The 22,871-nt window shown below is 43.1% G+C and overlaps 1 protein-coding gene across 1 annotated transcript; it reads right to left on the bottom strand.

The window, feature by feature from the left end:
* Positions 1 to 11,960: 11,960 nt before the first annotated feature.
* Positions 11,961 to 14,876, bottom strand: nfkbib (nuclear factor of kappa light polypeptide gene enhancer in B-cells inhibitor, beta). The gene is made up of 7 exons (XM_010864652.4): positions 14,755 to 14,876; positions 13,915 to 14,457; positions 13,713 to 13,830; positions 13,366 to 13,567; positions 13,127 to 13,215; positions 12,662 to 12,907; positions 11,961 to 12,505 (listed from the first exon to the last, which is right to left on the bottom strand). Exons 2-7 carry the CDS (start codon positions 14,406 to 14,408, stop codon positions 12,461 to 12,463), a joined length of 1,194 nt encoding a protein of 397 aa, XP_010862954.1. The 5' UTR covers positions 14,409 to 14,457; positions 14,755 to 14,876; the 3' UTR covers positions 11,961 to 12,460.
* Positions 14,877 to 22,871: the final 7,995 nt, after the last annotated feature.

Raw genomic sequence — 22,871 nt, 5'->3', positions numbered from 1 at the left:
AATATTTTTGTTTCTTTTATTTTTACATTTTCAAAATGTTCATGACCCGAAAGTGTTTTTGCAAGACCGCGTAAGCGGAGCCGGCCTAGAAGAGTGAATGTCTCTTGCTGACTGACTGACCTTGTTAAATAACAAAGTGGGTAAAGAAGCGGACTTTCTGCTGAGGCTTTCTGAGCCATTTAGTATGTTTCGCAAAAAACACTTAATTACTCGAAGCTTTCTAACACAGTACACAGCAGTGACATCTGCTGGACAAAATGTAGTATGACATGTTTGATTTTGACGTATTTAGCCCGGAGCGGTGTATTTACAGTAATGGTAAGGATAGGTTAATAATAAAGACCATTGAAAAGGGTAACCTCAATAAAACAATAATTGGTGGAGGGAGAAAGGATGACATTCTGCATTCAACAAAATCGTATTACCCACATCAGGAAGAACCGAACCTGTGACCATGTATACAGTAGTCTCGAATAGTATGGTTGCGCCACAGTATCAGACACGTTAGTTTGGTATTTGGTCACCTGTGCACTGTGGGGTATTGCATTCTGGTTTGAAAATAACTTGGTCAAATAATGTGATATTATATTACAATATCTTTCAGTTTTAGTCAAATTCATATAATTTGAATAATGATTGAGCCATTTTAGTCAACAAAATGCCCTTATGTTTTAGTCTCATTTTAGTCCAATCACAGTTATTGACTCATTAAGCTACAGAAGCCTAAACATATCACCATATCAAATAAGGCTAATGCGCTTATTTGATGCGCTTAAAAGCAGTCTTTTGATGACCTGATAATGATCTGAAAGCTTCATGAAAAAAACACTTAGAATCTCTCTTTCCAAATTCCTCCTTTCCAACTGTAGTAGTTAAATAAGACTATTGTCACAAATATAATTTTGTGTAGTCTCGTTTTTGTCAATCGGTTTCTATTCAGTCAGTTATCGTCTCGTCATGTGCATGTAATTGTGATGGACGCTGTAGGAGGAATAACACCGTGGGAGAGACAAAAAGTGAGTAAAAAAATACCCTAAATATGTTTAGAACTACAAAGGAACTTTCTTCTGTCCATTCTTGTATATTTTAATGTCACTATCCCAACCCTCCTCCTTTATCCGGGTTTGGGACTGGCAAATGCAGTGATTTATTTTTGCGCAGTGATTTATTATAGTCAAAGAACATTTTACATTTACATCCCGCCCTGGATGTAAGCCAGGGCGGGATCAGCCAGCCGCGGCTTCCCGCAAGCACGATACATTTGCAGTCTCTGGACGCGTAGGGGTGAACAACTCCTGCTCTGACTGCAGCTGGGAGGACTGGACCGCATGTGAGTGCTTTGGGACGAGGGAGGGGCCCACGGCAGTACCCGCTGCTCGCTGAGAAGAGTAAAGGTGCATTCACACTATTCGCGATTCATTTCAATGAAAGGAAGCGTGGCGGGCGGGCGAGCGAGCGGCTTGTGGGGCGATGCGTGGGATCCATGAGAGGCGAAGAAAACGTTCAGATTTTCCAACTTTATGCAAATCACCCGCGCCTATCGCTGGGGACTGACCAATCACGGCATTTTGCCTAGGTGGTTGTGTAATGCTCTACTTACAATTAAAATAACATCAACATAATTAAACTTTTGTAAACCTTTTTAAAAAGATGGATGACTTTTAGTAGCCGTGATGGGATTCCCTGAGCTCTAAGTTTGCACGCTATTTGCTTACAGAGATGCAAACAAAAGAAAATGCAGTGTGGAGACAAGTGGTCGAAATAGTTGGTGCTTCTAGTGTCAATATTAGATACCTTAGCTGACTGGTAGCCAGGGGCGTCGGACTGGGGGTAAAACCGATACTGATTAGCAGGGCCCAAGGCGAGAGAGTGCCCTTAAAAAGTTTATTTCACCTGAATATTTTCATTTCCTAATAACATTTCATAATGCATGTCAGATGAAATGTAAAGTGTATTGGCTGAATAACTCGGTTGATTGACTGACTACATTTTGTATACAAAAAAGACTATCTAAGGTCTCACCCACCCTTTGCTAATGCGCCAAATGGTTTAGTCCACCTGCACGCATTCTGTTTAGTTCAGTTGAGCATCTGGTGAAGACTTGGAGTGCTGACTGACTTGCTGACTGACTTCTTTTCAAAGAAAGGTGAGCACAAACTAGAAAACGAAATTGTGCTAAACTACTTGAATATCTCTGTGACCGTTAGTGCTAAAAACGGACTGAGACAACCCATATGAAGAGCAGAACATACACTTTCAAATGATAATTTGGTTATACGTGTAATCTGAGGTAAAGGCTAAATAAATAAACTACACTAACAATGCTGTTTGCATACAACACACCATTATAATAGTCTAATTTGAAACATGTTTAATTTTAAATTAATAGGCTATAATGTCTATAATAATTAATAGGCTAAACAGTGTTATAGGTAGCTTGGTAGCTAATCAGTACGTACATATCATGTCAACATTATAGTTATGTCAGATTCAGTAGAAGCTGATGTTAACATTGTGAAACACATGGCCCTCAGTTTCAGAAACTGTCACAGCAGGGACTGGAGTAGCAACAGACCCCTCAGCCTCCTCTTTGGATTTGATACAAGGTGAGCTTATATCAATATTAAAACAAACCATGTTTAGCCATTTTGACTGAAATGTGTTAAGTAACACTAATATCTTAATGTATTTTATTATATAACATTACAATTAGGATAAGAGGTTAATATCAAATGTATCCTTCATAGAGAAAGATGATAGAGAAGATGTGATTGAGGATGATGGGAGTGAAGACAGCATGTGTACAGAGGCCTGATTATTATTATTAAAAAAAGAATGGGGGGCCCATCAGGACTGTCTATGTAAAGGGCCCAGGATGTTGTGCTACGCCCCTGCTGGTAGCTACCTAATCTAGCAAGCTGGTTTGCTAGCTAGCATTGCAGGTTGTAAGAATTACATCAATCAGGCATATGAATTGAGTAGAGATATATAAAATGTAAAACTTAATTAAAATATGTTTCTATTCCAATTTTAACTATTGTAATAATCTGACATTCCTTCATATAATGTCCTATTCTAAAACCTTAATACACAGCTTTCCTGGTGCTAGTTCGCCAAAAGACACACCCACAAGCATAGACATAATAAAGAGTAGACGCCGCATCGACCGCTACTGCCTACTGGCGCTGACGAGCCGTGGGACCGCCATCTTGGACCGGTCCGCCACTCCACTCAATGTAATCTGTTTTGGCAGGTGAAACGAGCTGTCAGCGCATTTAATTAATCATACCTCAGTGAATACCTTACTGATTTTCACGCGGGTTTTTTTGCTGCAAAGGTCATACATGTAGCTATGATACAGGACACATGGTTCGGCGTATTTTAATATTCATAGTTTTATATTCATCAAAACTGTGAACATAATCCCCAAAAAGGGAGAAAAGCAGGAACATTTCCAGTTTGACTATCATTCCGATTGAAACACCTAATGTGTAAATAGTGGCAGTAAAGTCAGAAATACATATTTCTCTCTCTCTCATTTCACAGCCCCCATCTCAACATACACACATGGGTCCCAGTCTAAAATAGCAGGATGAAATGAAAAGTGACAGTTTTGATTTAAACTGCACAATTACTTTGTTGAAACTCCCTTGAAAAGTCTGCAAACTTAATTAATGTAGCAATTTTCAAAACACAGTTACAAGTGCTTTTCAGAACCCAGAGGGAAAGAGATCAGGGCTAAGACAATCACAAACACAAGGACATAATGTAAAGATAAACTTCATTATACACAAGCTCACACACCCAGTGTAAGGCAAAGGAGACCAACATTTGGATTCCTGGAGACACACACCATGAGGCTAGAGTTCATGAAACACAAACAAACAGAGGTATTTACAGACCCACCAACACTTACAGCAGTATTCACATAAAATGTGACAGACCACTGTTTTCAGGCAGTTTTAAGCCATTACTTTCAGTTTCAGTGTTAATCTTGTCAGAATGATGACAGATATGACATAAAGATACTATGTGTGATGAGTAAGGTAAAAGTACAGATATAAAGCTTAGAATTAGTTTTGGGATGCTGGAATTTAGGATTAAAGTCTTGAATTGTCGTGGAACCACTCACATGCACACGCTCTAAAACCCCTGAAAGAGGACAGTTCTTCCTCGTGCTCCCTTTCTGCAGTTCAAGAGAGGTGAGTTTGGTAATGTGGTGCAGCCTTATTTTGAGAAACACAGACACAACCAATGACAACAAGTCAGAACGATGGTTGTCGATGCCAAACTGAGTCTCCTCAGTGTGTTCCCCAAGCAGAAAAACATCCTCTGTTCCAATCTCCTCCCGGACGATGTCTGTGAATGTCGACACCTTAGGAGCTGGCATTGGTGAAGCTTGGCGGATCACCCTCTCTGCAGCACTCAGCACCTTATTAAAATAATAATTTAAAAAAATACATTATATTTATATAGTGCTTTACACAGGTGAGACACCACACCGAACCATCAGGCGGCGGAAGATGGCCTGGAAGTGCCGATGGATTGTTATTCCAGCCTCCTTATATGGAAAACAGGCACACAATACATACATTACTCACAAGACATAAAGATATTCATTAGGTATATTTTCAAAATTTTAATTAAAAGAACACCAACCCTACCTGACGCCCTGATTGATTTAAATAGGAGCTCCAAGTGATCTTGGCTGAACCTGTAGGTGAGCACATACCGCTGAACTAAATAATAAGCTTTCTACTATCAGATGTTCTGTTGCCTTTATTTTAAGTGGGGTGGGTATGAGACATGGGAGGTAACTTACTTTTGTTAGGGTGAATTACACGTGAATAATACACAGTGTTGGGCAAGTTACTTGGAAATTGCAGTGAGCAAAGCTATTAGTTACTCTGTCATGAATAAAGCTTCACTACACAAAAGCTACCACCCAGTCAAATGTAGCAAGCTAAGTAACACAAACACAGCAGTAGGCTAGTTCATTACATAGGAAGCTACTTTAAGTTGTGCTAATTTCACATGACAAGAAAAGTAGCTTGTGTGGCCAAGCTACTTGGTAAATAAAGGAGTTACTACTACTGAAAAGTTACTTGATTCTGGAAATAGTGAAGCTACCACCAAAATACTAAGTTACTAGCTAAGCTAGTACTGCCCAACTGATAATACCGTCTTCTATTTATATAAATATATAATTAGCTGGCCAATGTTATACCAGTAATATTTGCTTTATTTCTACAATAGCATTCTTTAGTCAGTTGTAATCTAAGTCAGTGTTATAGAATATGACTTATCAAGTCTCAGTTTGCTGGGTGAACACCGGCTGGTGCAGTACACATAGCCTAGCTAGCTGGATGCGATTTCAGTACAGTAATATCAAAGATCCTTGCTCCTTCTCAACTCTCTGGTAATATTCTAGTCAGAAAATACAACCAATAATACGGTAATGTTAAATTCTATTCACGTGGCTCGCCCACGTGAAAGGCTATGTCGTTAACCACTACACCACAAAGCTGTACATCTACCGGGTGTCAGTATAGTCCCTTGTCTCTATTCTGAACAAATCATCTTTTAATAGTTAATTGGCCATTTGTGAATGACACTGACAGTTAAATTGACTAACATTTCTTACTAAGTTTACCTCCACCACAAATAGCGATGTATTGCGTTAGCCACTGGACGTTTTAACAGCGTATTAGCCAGTAATAAGCTTTAACGGTATCTACTAACTTACCGGTATAGTCATAATAATTGAGCAACTAGCGAGTCTGCCAAAGTTTTTACATTTCATGGCATAAAAACATACTTTTTTCTTTCATTCGTGAATGACATTTATACAATAACTATGAATAAAGGCTACGATAACTAACTTTTTCATCAAGTGAAAAGATGAGAGAATTGTGGAATCTACCAGAAATAATTAATAAATGTTGTTGCTCTCAATACATTCGAACTTAGGTCTTCCACATGAGGCACTGTCTTTAACCAGTACGCCACGGCATTACACATTTCAGCAGTCACTAGACTCCATTGAGGATTGTGTTAAACTAACATTTCTTATTAACTTTACCTCCACCACAGTGTCTATGAACTGTATTGCTTTTGCCACTGGCCATTTTAACAGTTTATTAGCCAGTAATAGGCTTACTAGTATCTGCTAACTTCCTAGGAATAATCATAAGAATTGAGCAATTGCTAGCGAGATTGAAGATAAACTATTCCATTCAGGGGAGCCAGACTAGATTGTGAGATACTGAGGGCCAGTCTGTGGAGCTAAGTCAGGGCAGAACCGTGCAAGCAGTGCAATTTAAGTGCTGTCTGAGAGGAAGACAGCTTCTGCCTAAGAGGACAGCGGTGGAGGTGGTGAAGTATGTGTCCCTGCAAAGGTTTGTGCCTAAAGAATTTGAAGGTTGCACTAAAACAGTGACTCCAGGACATGGAGGTGGTTATCTGCATGGATGAGTAGTACCTGAGCAGCATACACAGGGAAGTGAGTAGGGAGATGAACAATCACTCTGGTGATAAGGGGTCCCCTGCAAACCAACTAATAGACAAAGTAAATGTGTTTATTTGGTACAGTTTTTCCATTTATTTTCAAACATGCAAGAACATCAAGTGGTTGAGACTGTTGCCAGGATTTCCAACAATTATATATTTTTCTGAAGGCTGACAGTCCAGTAGTCTCAAATATTCTAGACATCTGAAGGACAGCATGACAGGAGACTTGATGTGGATGACGATTTAGTAGAAACGTTTTGCTGTACATGATTAAAGAAAAATACACTAAACAAAATTATAAATGCAACAATTTTGTTTTTGCCCCCATTTATCATGAGCTGAACTCAAAGATCAAAGACTCTCTATGAAACGCCATTGGAGAAGGCTTACAGTAGGGAAATGAACATTCAATTCACAGGCAACAGCTCTGGTGGACATTCCTGCAGTCAGCATGCCAATTGCACGTTCCCTCAAAACCTGTGACATCTGTGGCATTGTGCTGTGTGATGGAAGTGCACATTTTAGAGTTGCCTTTTATTATGGCAAGCCTAAAGTACACCTGTGCAATAATCATGCTGTCTAATCAGCATCTTGATAGGCCACACCTGTGAGGTGGATGGATTATCTCTGCAAAGGAGAAGTGCTCACTAACACAGATTTAGACAGATTTGTGAACAATATTTGAGAGAAATAGGCCTTTTGTGTACAGAGAAAGTCTTAGATCTTTGAGTTCAGCTCATGATAAATGGGGTCAAAAACAAAAGTGTTGCGTTTATCCTTTTTTTCACTTTTTTAAGAGGGGTCAGATTAGGAACATAACATCAGCTGCCAGTCTCTGTGAGGGCCAAGTGAGGTGTATTTGCCCCTCGCATCTCCTCATCCAGCCCAAACACAGCTGAGAGGGCGAGACACCCACCCACCTAAAGCAGAAAAACAGAAAAGATCCCTCTTATAGGCTAACCCACTGCTGTCCTGACTGGTAAGAGCTACCAACTGGCTGACTTTCTCAGCAAAACTAGTTGCAGTGCCTTTCCTGAACTCCACTGTCCAAACCTTTGCTTCCCAGACATCCCTGACCAATTACTACATGAGCTATAATAAGATTCTGGTCTGGCCTGAGTGGGAAGCAATTCGGGGACAGTATAATCTGAAATGCCACGAGGACCCAGACAGGCGAGACCCCTTACACCTGTGCAGACATCTTTGCTGAGTTGAAAGGGTGTCAGGAGGGCACAGCAACATCTTCACAGATTAAAGGCCATTCCATCTGTTCCTAAATTCACTAATTAAATGTTTAAAGGGTGAATTAAACATAAGCTAGTGCTCATCTCCAGGACCACATGTATTGGTCAAAAATGTTTCATCCCCAAAAAACATTTGCTTTTATGTGGTAAATTACTAACCTATGCCCACCTGTAGTTAGAATCACATGATGAACACCAAAGAGTGCCATAAAGTTATTGTTTGGAATCTGTCTTTGGGACAGTATTGAGAGTCTGACAGCATCTCTTCCTTGCTGTGTAGACACATGGGTCATGTCACCTAGCCTACAGATGAACACTTATTTTTGACCAAAAAAAACAAGGAAACAAAATGAAAGAGAAACTACAAACTATTTGCAATGAAATTAAACCAACATAATTATGTAGGATTGTCTCCTGAATGCTGTAACAGCACTGTGTGCAATCTGCTCCAAGGCAGTGCATGGAGGCAAAGCTTGGCTACAACTTCTGTACAAATTCTACACGACTGAGTGCTCCAGGAAAATAAACAGCAGACACAACATATCCTCTTTTAATACTGTTTTTAATTTACAGGTTTGATTACAACAATCGTAGACAGCATGCTCCTGCTGACTAACAAACACAGAGGCATCCTTGCCTGTCAAATCACCAATACGTCCTCCATCAAAAGAATATAAAAATAAGTCAAAATACACAAAGCAAATATACACCAAATTATTTTAGTCCAGGGGACACCAACCCTTGTTTTGGAGGATGCCTGTTTTCCTCTTGTATCTCAGTCTACTAACTGTACATCAAATGGTGACAATGAGGACACCACTGCTGGATGTTAGTCAGGCCCGGGTTAAAGCAAATTCTGGGGAAAATCCACTGGTGAAATAGTCACATCACCCTCTACTTCAGTGATCCAGTGGTCCAACAAATCTACATTCATGTAGACTTAGAGGTTCTCAAACAATGTTCCACATACATTTCTTTCAACTTGAAACAAAAAACGATTTAGTACTAATGTAATGGGTTTTTATCATTCCTTCCATCCCATGTTTACTAATTACTTTGGCATGCATAATTTATATACAATCACATATTCCGGTGTCCACATATTCAATCCTTCATCCACAACCCACATCTCTATTTATAGCCTTGTAAATTTAATGGAATCCAAAGGGGGAACTGCTTCACTGTCCACCCAACAGCTATTTATATTGTTGATGAAGCTGATCTGGGGAGCACAACATATGCTGGTATTCTGTGGGGCACACAGTGATGTCATTAAACATGTTGTCACTGTAGTTCATTGCTTAATCACAAATTAGTGAGTCAATTTAACTACTTGGGATTCCAGCTTTACAGTTAGAATCTGTAGATGTGAAACTACCACGTCCAGGCGATATTACAAATATAACTAACAGTTGAAATTAAATTGCTGAAGTCGCCTGGGGACTCAAACTAAACTAATCAGCAATTGCTTCATATTAGAGTAGCAAAGGCGATGATTTTTGCCTTAATGTTGCTTCTGGGACTAGAGTGGTCCAAATGTTTTTGCATCTTAGAAATAGTATTGGAAGCCCCCAAGTGACACTGCATAACTCTGCCATTAAGGCCAAATGTTTGCAGCATATCAGCAATGCCCTGGGGTCCAACATACACCACTGTTCAAAGATTTGGGGTCACTTAGAAATGTCCTAGTTTTTGAACATCTAATTGATCAGATATATAGTGCAGTCTTTATTAATATTGTAAATTACTATTTTAGCTGGAAACAGCTGTTTTTCAATGGAATATCTACATAAGCATACAGAGGCCTATTATCAGCAATCAACAGTCCTCTGTTCCAATGGAACGTTGTGTTTGCTAATCCAAGTTTATCATTTTAAAAGGCTCATTGATCATTACAAAACTCTTTTGCAATTATGTTTAGCAACCTGCTGTGCTGATCAAAGGAGCAATAAAATGGTCCTTTAGACTAGTTGAGTATCTGGGGCATCAGCAACTGTGGGTTGGATTACAGGCTCAAAATGTCCAGAAACAAAGAACTTCTGAAAATAGTCAGTCTACTCTTGTTCTGAAATATGATGGCTATTCCATGCAAGAAATTGCCAAGAAAATTAAAATCTTGTACAACACTGAACTACTCACTTCACAAAACAGCACAAACTGGTTCTAACCAAAATAGAAAGTGTGGGAAGCCTCGGAGCACAAATGAGCAAGAGGACAATACATTAGTATCTAGTTTGAAAAAGAGACACCTCACAGGCCCTCAATTGGCAACTGGTAGCTTCATTAAATAGTACCCAGAAAACACAGTTTTCTACGTCAACAGTAAAGAGGCAGATTACGTCTAGGCAGACTTGCAAGGAAAAAGCCAAATCTTAGAATGGCCAATAAAAAGGAAACATTAAGATGGGCAAAAGAACACAGACAGGAAGATTGGAAAAAATCTAAATATGTGGTGTTCAAATCACAAAAAATGACATTTGAAAGATGCAGACCAAATGAAAAGATGCTGGAGGGGTGCTTGACACCATCTTTCAAGCATGGTGGAGGCAATGTGATGTTCTGAGGGTGCTTTGGTGGTGGTAAAGTGGGAGATTTGTACAGGGTAAATGGGATCTTGAAGAAGGAAGGCTTTCACTCAATTTTGCAATGTCATGCCATTCCCCGTGTACAGCGCTTGGTTGGAGCCTACTACAGCAGGACAATGACCCAAAGCACAGCTCCAAACTATGCAAGAACTATTTAGGGAAGAAGCAGTCAGCTGGTATTCCATCTATAATGGAGTGGCCACCCTATTGAGCTGTTGTGGGAGCAGCTTGACCGTATGGTATCTAAGAAGTGCCCATCAAGCCAATCCAACTTGTAGGAGATGCTTCAAGAAGCATGGGGTAAAATCTCTTCAGATAACCTCAATTAATTGCCAACTACAATGCCAAAGGTCTACAAGGCTGTAACTGCTGCAAATGGAGGATTTTTTGGAAGGACACTTATTTCAATTAAAAATCATAATTTCTGACCTTGTCAATCGCTATATTTCCTATTCAAACTCATTTCTTAATATTTCTAAGTGACCCCAAACTTTTGAACGTTGGTTTAGAGCAACACTATTGGGCTCAGTACTCAGTACTTTTTTTATTATTAGAAAAAACTAGCATAGGTGGGGACAGTGTAGAGATTGGGCTTGATCAAAGTGTTTGAGTAGCCAGGCAACCGTTACATGACAGACTATGTAGTACTGAATAGTTTTATCATGACTGCAGAGTATGTAGTTCTGAATAGTTTCATCATAAAGCTGGAGTTCCTCTCTGGGTCATATAAAACCAATAAAACATGCCTGAGACAAACAGTGGAACTATAACCTAATGCCGATGTCTGCCTTCATTTCAGATTTGCATTATGATGAAAAAGAAAATACATTCCGTTAAAGCCAGGCATCAGAGACTAATGAGGATATCAAAGTGATATGCCATTTAAACATACAGAATGAAAAGGAAAATAAAAAGTCCCCAAAACCAGTTATATGTATCTCTTTACAATAGCTAGTCATCTTAGAAGTAATCTGAGAACCTAATCAAGCTGCAAATCTAGCTCTTAAAACCACCCAACCACTGAAGTATCACTGTATTACTGGGTATTTTAATGTTAAAACTTTTCCTGACGGCACTCTAGAATCTCAGTGGTTCCCAACCAGGGGTTCTAGGATCTAGGTGGATGGGACAAGCACAAGAGATGTTGCTATGATCAGAGTTTGAGTGAACACAGCTGAGTCCATGGTTGGATCATTCTCCCATTGTAGGGTAAGCAGCACTAGTCTTGGCAAGCTGAGCTTCAGACACTCAATCATTAGCTGGCAATGTATTGCAACTAAACTAACCAGGAACAATGGAGATCAGTTCTATCTAATTACTTAATTCCTGACCGGGTAGAGAACTGGAGCTCCTCAGCAGCATTGCTATATACAATCTGGAGGCGCACACGCACACACACACACACACACACACACACACACACACACACAGTTCAGCTCAAATGTATTCATACCCATGCCAAATTCTGAGCTACAATGAATTTTTATTTGACCAATAGGTTTCTTCTGGCTGGAAATGACATAAACAAGTGACAAAACACGGTAAGACATTGCGCTGGAGACACAAATGAATAACGTAACCATTTCTGTTTTTAGCCATGACTTGCAGTTGACTAGTAACTGACTAGAGAACTACTGCTGTTCCGCTGTTCTCAATTTATAGGTGATTAGAATGCTCTCTCGTGGTGGAAATTACAAGACCATTGTAAATGGTATAGAAACGTGCATTTTCTCAAATTTACAACAATTTCAAGGGGTATGAATAATGTTGGAAATAGCATTTTTCATAAAGATCTGCAAAAAAACAGATACAAATGAGTAACGTAACTATTACTATCTCCAGCACAATGTCTTACCGTGTTTTATCACTTGTTTATGTCATTTCCAGCCAGAAGAAACCTATTAGTCAAATAAAAATTCACTATAGCTCAAAATTTGGCATGGGTATGAATACTTTTGGGCTTACCTGTACATACAGGAACCATACACATACTGTGCATACATACAAGAACCACACACACTGTACATACGGGAACCAAAACACACCAACACAAAAGCACATCTATCTCTTAGCCCAACAGCAGCGCCAGGACCCCACGTGGCCCAGTGACCATGGTCACAGTTAGGTCACTCGTTGTCCATTGATAACAACGTCGTCAAACTCTTCCTACAGGAGGGAAACACAAAAACAACAGCAGAGTCAGTCAATATAAAGGCTTCATATAAACCCAATAATAACACTTATAGCTACAATGCACATTCTGTGCCATTTGAATAAAACAGACAAGTAAAGAAACTCTAACGCTCCGCCATACCCCCTCACCTCTTCACTCTCCCTCTCTTCCTCCTCGTCTTCATCATCATCCAGGGCCTGTACATCAGAGGCCCCTCCGGCTTTGAGCAGGGCCTGTACCTCCTTGTTGGGCCGGTGCAGGGCACAGTAGAGGGCTGTGTGGCCGGCGTAGGAGGGCTGCTCTACATTAGCTCCCCCCTGCAGCAGTAGCTGCACCACCGTGGGGCTCTGGGACTCCACGGCCCAGTGTAGAGGAGAGCGGCCGGAGCCCAGGTCCTGGAGGAGACAGAGGGAACAGGGGACCGTCATAACCTTTATGGGTCATTGTCTTGTTCAGTTAATCAAGCACTCAGGCGGGGCATGGAGGAGTCGGGCGGGGCATGGTGGAGTCGTGCGGGGCACGGTGGAGTCGGGCGGGGCACGGTGGAGTCGGGCGGGGCACGGAGGAGTCGGGCGGGGCACGGTCTAACACACCGACCACCATGGTCTACTCACTCTCTGATTGACATCGGCTCCTGCTTCAATCAGCATACTGATTATGTCCTCCTTGCCCCTCTGTACTGCCAAATGCAGCGCACTCACCCCTACGACACAGGGAGGGGACATGACAAAACAGAGAAATAAAGACACGATCGTGACAGCGCGCAAAGCTTAGAAAGGGTAAAGCCGTAAGTGGGTGAGAAGACTGCGGGGGCATAGCGCACCATGACCGGCTCAGTGTGGTCCCTGTGTACCTGAGTAGTTGGAGATGTGGAGGTAGTCTGTGCTCTGGCAGTTGGAGGTGATCTCTCGTACACAGTCCCTCCGCAGCTCTCGGACAGCCAGGTGCAGTGGGGTGTTGCCTCCCCTCTCCTGGATCTCCGCACCAGCACCACCCCACAGCAGCCCTCGAACACACTGGGGCTGGTCCACTATCACAGCCAAGTGGAGGGCAGTCTGACACAAGCACGCAGAGACAGGGTAAGGAGGAAGAGGAGGAAAAACAGACAGAAGTGGAAAGGTGGACGTACGTTAATAAATCCCCATGTGCTGTTGTGGCTGATCTCACAACAGTAACAGACCGCCCCCTGCGCTTCCTCACCTGTCCTAAGTGGTTCTGGATGTCCAGGTATGGCACCCAGCTTGGGTCGAGTGCGATCACCCCGAGTAAGTACTGTACAAAGGCCAAGTGCTCGTGGATAAGAGCCAAGTGAAGAGCCCTATGACCAAAGGAGACTGGAATGACAAATAGCCAGAAAACTGTTCCTTATTACCTGAAGTAAGAGCAAGTAGTGCCAACTCACGTGTCACCATCTTCAGACACAAAGTTCAGTGTGTTAAACGTCTCCTCTCTCCTCCGTCTCTCCTCCTCTGGGCTCAGTGCTGCCTGCCACCCACTGCCATCCACCAGGTCAGTGATAACCGGTTCATTCAAGTGCATTGTCCCAAGGCCTTGTGATATACTCCCCATTGTTTCATCTGTAATTGAGTCCCCTATAGCTGAGTCCAACCTCTCACCACACCCTACTGAACTGCAGTCCATAGGGTGCTTGTCAGTGTCATCCGTTGAGGGGTAAGAGGCCGTGTGAGTAGGGGACCTGGGCATCCAGGTTTGGGATGTTTCATTGTTGAAGTGGTCATCCAGGCTCAGCGCTGGTCCACTCAGACACTCTAACCCACTGTCACACCAATCGTCCGGTGAAGAAGTGCCCAGAGTTTCGTGTTTGTCGATCCCGAAGCCAAGTTTATGTGGTGCAAGCTGCTTTGCAGAATCGCACCTGGGCTGAATACCAGCCATTACGAAAGCTGTTGCTAGCTAGCTAGCTATGCTCTTTTTACAGACTCCTCTGCAATTATATCAACAGTGTATGGTTAAAATCGAAGAATATTTGCATTAAGTAACCAGAGACAGTTTGTTAAATCCACGTAGCAGGCTAAGTATCAAGCTAACTGTCAAGCTGGCAACTGATGATATCCTAGCATTTAGCTATCTATCTATCTACCTCTGTACAGTACTAGCTAAGTTAGTTAGCTGGCTAAATGAGCTAGGACCAGGCTAGAAAACAGCACAGGGAGCTTCACCTAACTGATATCATCAAAGTTTATCTTTGAAAGTGTTACTTATAGAGTAAAATAAATGTTACCGTGCAACGTTGTTTACAGGTCAATGCGTCTCGCTAAAGGAGTTGTCCTGGGGAATTCCCAAGCCTCTCCAATCTAATGTTAGAAGGGTCATAATACAGCGAAAGTAGGTCCTACGCGCATGCGTGTAATTGCATATTCGATCGGCATAGGTATGTTCAATACGATGATTAAAAGACCATTAACAAATGTTTACGTTTCTTTTTATAATCAATGGATACGATTTGTTGGTTTGCATGGAAAGACTGATTTATATTGCATACCAATATTATAGATCATATTAATGCCAATTGCCATGATTCTGGATACCACCATCACTTCATTTAATTTTAAAAACGAAAATAATTTCCGAATGAACAAAAACAACGCAGTACCAAACACCACGATATATACAGTTACTGCGGATGTTGTACCCGCCAGATGGCGCCAGATGTATGCACGTAAACCAAGGTCCCTGTTTCCCTTTGTTTTTATTTCAGTAACATCGCCAACATTGGTTATCTGGGACTCTGAGATTGTCTCTTTGAATTAAGATACTAATTTCTGTTAATTCCTTCGCATACAATAAACTGTACGATATATTAAGATTTTAGAAAAAGAAAATGAAAGGAAAATGAAAGCAATTAAAATTTACACAAGGCCGTATCATTTATAGCACGTCTAAGTTCATCTTATTTGAAAATGATGTTTGGTGAAAAAATCTGAGTGTAAAGGAATGCAGAGGATTGTTTGAAGGTTAGTGTCTGTGTGTCTGTGAGTGTGTGTGCATGTCCTTGTTATATTATACTTGTGAGGACCAAACATCCCCTCAAGGATAATATAACTAGGACAATTCAACATTGGGGGGACATTTAAATGTAATTTAGGTTTAGGCATAGATTAGTGTTTAGGTGTTTGGGATAATAGCACCATACAGCACTTTCTCCCCTAGTATCACCATCTAACAGGGGTGAAAGAGAGAGACGGATAGATAGAAAACATGGTCAGGCTGTGATTCTGTCTGTCTGAAAAAGAAAGGAACAACCCCTTCTGTAACTTGGCACGCCCTGCTCTGCTGTTCTCATTAGGACCCAGTACTACAAGTACTAGCACACGTCTGATTCATTGCAGAAAACTGCTGTCGGGGTCAATAAAAAAATAAGACTAACCTTCCACCTAGTTTCTGGTGCTAGCCTCCATTCATGTATCGATTTGGAAGGTGGATGTGCGGGGGAATGGGGTCAGAGGTTGTAGGGAAGAGGTTAGGAAAAAACCTGGTCAATGAATGTCAGCCGGCTAATGGCCCATGGGAGGCATGGTACTAGGAATGGTGTAGGTAGTAGGTTTAGTTCATCTTCGAGCAGTAGCATATGGCCGTGCTAAATATGTGCTTCTACAGATGAACATACGGATGATTAGCATGGGAGCTGATCTCAGTCTGGGTGGTCTGCTCTGAACGTGAGGAGGTGATAGAGGAGGCGCTCCCCAGAGGAGGCCCATGATTTGGTGCTGATAGGGCAGGAAGAGGGTGAGGGGACGGAGGGGGGTGGACGGGGGGGAGGGGGGGGGTGAAAGGATCACCGTTCTCGACTACGGCAGCTCTCTGAAATGTGCTGGCCTGGGCTCTTCCTGGGATGTTCTTCAATGCTGGCAGCAGCATAATAATCCCCTCTCTCACAACTCTCCTTTCCACCCCTTCTCCATCTAACCCTCCCTCCCTCACCACCGCATCTCCATCTAACCCTCCCTCACCACCGCATCTCCATCTAACCCTCCCTCACCACCGCATCTCCATCTAACCCTCCCCCACCACCACTTCTCTATCTACACCTCCCCCACCACCCCTTCTCCATCTACAGCTCCCTCACCACCCCTTCTCTATCTACACCTCCCCCACCACCCCTTCTCCATCTACACCTCCCCCACCACCCCTTCTCCATCTACACCTCCCCCATCACCCCTTCTCCATCTACACCTCCCTCACCACCCCTTCTCCATCTACACCTCCCCTTTCCACCCCTTCTCCATCTACACCTCTCCCACCACCCCTTCTCCATCTACACCTCCCCTCACCACCCCTTCTCCATCTACACCTCCCCCATCACCCCTTCTCCATCTACACCTCCCTCACCACCCCTTCTCCATCTACACCTCCCCTTTCCACCCCTTCTCCATCTACACCTCTCCCACCACCCCTTCTCCATCTACACCTCCCTTTTCCACCCCTTCTCCATCTACACCTCCTCCACCATCCCCTTCTCCATCTACACCTCCCCCACCACCCCTTCTCCATTTACACCTCCCTCACCACCCCTTCTCCATCTACACCTCCGCTTTCCACCCCTTCTCCATCTACACCTCTCCCACCACCCCTTCTCCATCTAACCCTCCCTCACCACCGCATCTCCATCTAACCCTCCTTCACCACCGCATCTCCATCTAACCCTCCCTCACCACCGCATCTCCATCTAACCCTCCCTCACCACCACTTCTCTATCTACACTTCCCCCACCACCCCTTCTCCATCTACACCTCCCTCACCACCCCTTCTCTATCTACACCTCCCTCACCACCCCTTCTCCATCTACACCTCCCCCATCACCCCTTCTCCATCTACACCTCTCCCACCACCCCTTCTCCATCTACACCTCCCCTTTCCACCCCTTCTCCATCTACACCTCTCCCACCACCCCTTCTCCATCTACACCTCCCTTTTCCACCCCTTCTCCATTTACACCTCCCTCACCACCCCTTCTCCATCTACACCTCCCCTTTCCACCCCTTCTCCATCTACACCTCTCCCACCACCCCTTCTCCATCTACACCTCCCTTTTCCACCCCTTCTCCATCTACACCTCCCCCACCACCCCTTCTCCATCTACACCTCCCCCACCACCCCTTCTCCATCTACACCTCCCTCACCACCCCTTCTCCATCTACACCTCCCCTACCACCCCTTCTCCATCTACACCTCCCCTTTCCACCCCTTCTCCATCTACACCTCTCCCACCACCCCTTCTCCATCTACACCTCCCTTTTCCACCCCTTCTCCATCTACACCTCCCCCACCACCCCTTCTCCATCTACACCTCCCCCACCACCCCTTCTCCATCTACACCTCCCCTCACCACCTCTTCTCCGTCTACCCCTCCCTCACCACCTTTTCTCCATCTACCCCTCCCCCAACCCCTTTTCCATCTACATTTCCCCCCCACCCCCACCCCTTCTCCATCTACACCTCCCCCACCACCCCTTCTCCATCTACACCTCCCCTCACCACCTCTTCTCCATCTACCCCTCCCTCACCACCTTTTCTCCATCTACACCTCCCCCACCACCCCTTCTCCATCTACACCTCCCCCACCACCCCTTCTCCATCTACACCTCCCCCACCACCCCTTCTCCATCTACACCTCCCCCACCACCCCTTCTCCATCTACACCTCTCCCATCCACCCCATTTAGTGAACAGTTAGGTATGAACATATGTGAGCTTCTTGTCTGAAAATGCACATGATGACGGGAAAATGTGCTTATTCATCAGTGCCTCCGCCTTCTGTGTTTTAATTCATTTAGGCACTAGCAACGTTGAAAATAACTCTCCAGATGTTTATTAAATCAAGCATGGTGGACAGGATACAGCAGGTTATATGGGGAATCTAAATGTTAAACACATTTGACTGTATTTTGAGAGGCCTTTCAGATAGTTTGCATTGGATTGAAGTTGTCTCTTATATATTATAACCACAAGATTACTTCAAATATACAAACAATACTGTGTGTATGAAAAACCCTACAGAGTTTGATCTGTAAGTCACTGTTGTAACAAGAAAGGATTGAGAGTCTTATTAAATAGCTTAGAAAGTCTCAGCCGTAAAGTGATAACAATGTTACTGAATATATCTGAAAATGTCTGTCTATGAGAGTCTAGGCTGTAGTGTTAGGAGTCATACTGAATATTTATGTGTGAGAGTCTCAGCATTGCTATGGTAGGAGTCATATGAAATATCAATGAGAGTCTCAGCAGTAGTGGGGCAGTAGTCCTACTGAAAATATATGAGGGTCTCAGCAGTAGTGTGGCAGTAGTCCTATTGAATATCTATGAGGGTCTCAGTAGTAGTTTGGTAGGAGTCATATTAAATATCTATGAGGGTCTCAGCAGTAGTGTGGCAGTAGTCCTATTGAATATCTATGAGGGTCTCAACAGTAGTGTGGCAGTAGTCCTATTGAATATCTATGAGGGTCTCAGCAGTAGTGTGGCAGTAGTCCTATTGAATATCTATGAGGGTCTCAGCAGTAGTGTGGTAGGAGTCCTATTGAATAGCTGCCAGGCTGTGTTATCTGTGGCCTTGGGGAGCTGTCCTGTTAACAGAGTGTTTTAAACCTGCCAATGGCTCTTTCCTCTGGCTCTAAATCACATCCTGGGAGATGGACTGCCTGAGGGGTGTGTGCACTGTGCTGCAGCTCTCTGCATCTGCTGAAAACACATACATACCCACACACACATATACACACACATACCCACACACACATATACACACACATAAACACACACACATACCCACACACACATAAACACACACACACTCACATACACACACACACACATATACACACACATACCCACACACACATATACACACACATAAACACACACACACATACCCACACACACATATACACACACATAAACACACACACATACCCACACACACATAAACACACACACACACGCACTCACATACACACACACACACACACACACACACTCACCTACACGCACACAGCAGAGAGTAGACTTAGGTCATGGCCATAGAAACAGAGTTCTATGGATTCTCTGGCCAAGGCTCTGGTATAGATGTCTCTTCTAGATCATAATAGGAGGCTGTCCAGAAATGTAATTGTTAATCCAAGCTGGTTATAGCTGTTGTTATATAGTGACAGGGACAGTAAATGGTGTTCACATCTTTAATACATGTACCAGGGTATCATTCCACAGTAGAATGCACACCCACACAGGTCTGAAAACAAAGAATCAGCAGAAACAAGACTTGCCCACGACTGCTCTGATCTTCGTACTAATAGTCCATCTCTAACCACGACGAACTGAGGGAGATGGTTCTGTGTAGGCTGAGCCCAGTCAGTCAATATTTAACACACTGTCCCTTTATTTATTTGCTGTAATGGCTTTGTTGCGCTTTCACCAGATGATTATGTTCACCTAATTAAGCTATGGTCATTAAATCTAGGCTAATTAAAACTTATTAAGAAGATTGTATTCAGAAGTGTGTACGGTTAATGTAATGTTTGCGCATTAGAATAACTGATCGTTCGGAAAACCATTGGTGTATGGGCTATTGCGTACATTTTCCCAAACTGTGGTTAAACCAGGTTAGGCACTTCTTTGGCTTGAATGTTAGGTTCAGGGTTAATGCTTAAATGCTTAGATTGGGGCTTTTGATGTCTGTGGACTCATGAGTAGTGGAGTGGTCTAAGTCACTGCTCTGCCGTATCACTGCATCATTGTGGCCAGGTGTTTGAATCTTGGTACTGGTATACCAAGTGTCCAGAGGTCCAACACACAGAGGAGAATACTTGTCTCAGAGCTGCTGGTTGTGGACGGCTGGATGTTGGACTAGGTCAGCTTGCCTCGTCACACTCTTTGTGTTAAGGTCAGGCGACTGCTAAGAAACAGGACAGCTTGACAAAATGTGCACCAGAGGAGAGGTGCATCAGAGGAGAGGTGCATGAGAGGAGAGGTGCATCAGAGTAGAGGTGCTTCAGAGGGGAGGTGCACCAGAGGAGATGTGCATCAGAGGAGAGGTGCATCAGAGGGGAGGTGCATCAGAGGAGATGTGGATCAGAGGAGAGGTGCATCAGAGGAGATGTGCATCAGAGGAGATGTGCATCAGAGGAGAGGTGCATCAGAGGAGAGGTGCATCAGAGGAGATGTGCATCAGAGGAGAGGTGCATCAGAGGAGAGGTGCATCAGAGGAGATGTGCATCAGAGGAGAGGTGCATCAGAGGAGAGGTGCATCAGAGGAGATGTGCATCAGAGGAGATGTGCATCAGAGGAGAGGTGCATCAGAGGAGAGGTGCATCAGAGGAGAGGTGCATCAGAGGAGACGTCTCTAACGTTAACTCTCCAGTTGCTGTGGAGTGTTTGTGATGAAGCAAGGACACAATGAATTATTAAATCAGAAAGGGATCATTTTCAATAAATAAAATGAGGCTGGATGTCTTCATTTTCTGAGCTGACTGTATTAAAAGGGACCCAGTTGACCTGACATACTGGTGGTTTGTATCACGCTGGCCAATAGTTTTAAGAGATTTGTGTTTTACTAAATGGCATTCAAACAGCCATGTACAGTAAACATGTTCAGCTCCTCCGTGTTTTCCATAGATTGGAGTCCTATGATGTGAAGCCTAGCAGTCGACTAGTGGTATGGGACAATGTGACAAGGAATAGCCCTTCTTCCCCAGACCATCACTGTGGTGAATGTCAAAGCATACCCCTGGCACTAACTGCCATTCTCTTAAATACACTTCCCCCCCCCCCCCATATTCTCTTTCCCTCAAATACCAACATTTTGCTTCCACCAGCCCTTCTTCTGCCCTGTCTATGTCTCCATCCTTCCTTCTTTCTAAACAGTTTTTATAAACTCAACGCTACTTAACACCCCAGTTTTCTTCCATTAAAGGTCTTTATTGTTAGGTTTTGCCCCAGTCTTTTACACTGTTGGGGATTTTGAAGCAAGCCTATCTACAACCTACCCGTCCTCTATCTACAACCTACCCGTCCTCTATCTACAACCTACCCGTCCTCTATCTACAACCTACCCGTCCTCTATCTACAACCTACCCGTCCTCTATCTACAACCTACCCGTCCTCCATCTACAACCTACCCGTCCTCTATCTACAACCTACCCGTCCTCTATCTACAACCTACCCGTCCTCTATCTACAAACTACCCGTCCTCTATCTACAACCTACCCGTCCTCTATCTACAACCTACCCGTCCTCTATCTACAACCTACCCGTCCTCTATCTACAACCTAGCCGTCCTCTATCTACAACCTACCCGTGCTCTATCTACAACCTACCCGTCCTCTATCTACAACCTACCCATCCTCTGAGACTTTATCTACAATATGTTTGTTTATTTATGTGTGTATGTTTTATTAATATATACATCTCTTATGCTTTGTGAGGTTATTCTTGTTTGTTGAAAAATTATTATTTAAAAATTATTATTATTATAATAACAGTAGTATATCTCTCAAGCTGATAATTACATGTTTTATTCATAGTTGAATTATCTTCTAAATTGATTGAGAGCGAACTGATCCTGCAGACCAATGGGAATATATTTTCTCTTGGGAACAGGAGGAGCAGTGTTCCGTAGATATCAAACTTTAGTCATTTTAAATGTCACACGTCTGTGCTCGTACATTAATAACATTTTATGAGGATACCTTGGGGGAGGGGGGGACGTTATATAAAATATCACTTCATTTATTAGGACCACACCTTAAAACGGATGATTGAATGAGCCGATCATGGGAACATTTACAGAGAATTGGTTGATGCATTTTGTAATCATGCGGCAATGCACTCAGTTGTGTGATAACATGCCATGCATCACATGTTCTAACTGAAATGGAATACTACAAACAATGCAGTCAATCTAACAGTATCTACAACACTGGTGAAAGGTCGGTAACAGGAAAACTGGGATGTACTCCATGGACAAGGGTCCGTCCACTAAGTGTAATGAACAGTAATCTGTACCGATGCAGTAGAGAACACTGTGATGAACAGTAATCTGTACCAATGCAGTAGAGAACACTGTGGTGAACAGTAATCTGTACCAATGCAGTAGAGAACACTGTGATGAACAGTAATCTGTACCAGTGCAGTAGAGAACACTGTGGTGAACAGTAATCTCTACCAATGCAGTAGAGAACACTGTGGTGAACAGTAATCTGTACCAATGCAGTAGAGAACACTGTGGTGAACAGTAATCTGTACCAATGCAGTAGAGAACACTGTGGTGAACAGTAAGCTGTACCAGTGCAGTAGAGAACAGTGTGGTGAACAGTAATCTGTACCGATGCAGTAGAGAACACTGTGGTGAACA

Source organism: Esox lucius, chromosome 7, assembly GCF_011004845.1.
Source record: "Esox lucius isolate fEsoLuc1 chromosome 7, fEsoLuc1.pri, whole genome shotgun sequence".
Taxonomy (NCBI): domain Eukaryota; kingdom Metazoa; phylum Chordata; class Actinopteri; order Esociformes; family Esocidae; genus Esox; species Esox lucius.
The sequence above is the reverse complement of the archived record's forward strand: the minus strand, read 5'-3'. Positions and strand labels throughout refer to the sequence as shown.

What these genes read in the sequence shown, in the direction of transcription:
- nfkbib (XM_010864652.4), bottom strand. Translation starts at nt 14,408, where the DNA reads ATGGCTGGTATTCAGCCCAGGTGCGATTCTGCAAAGCAGCTTGCACCA. An exon ending in CCACATCTCCAACTACTCAG is followed by an intron (nt 13,216 to 13,365) that starts GTACACAGGGAC and finishes CCTGTGTCGTAG; the next exon opens with GGGTGAGTGCGCTGCATTTG. An exon ending in GAGCCGATGTCAATCAGAGA is followed by an intron (nt 12,908 to 13,126) that starts GTGAGTAGACCA and finishes TGTCTCCTCCAG; the next exon opens with GACCTGGGCTCCGGCCGCTC.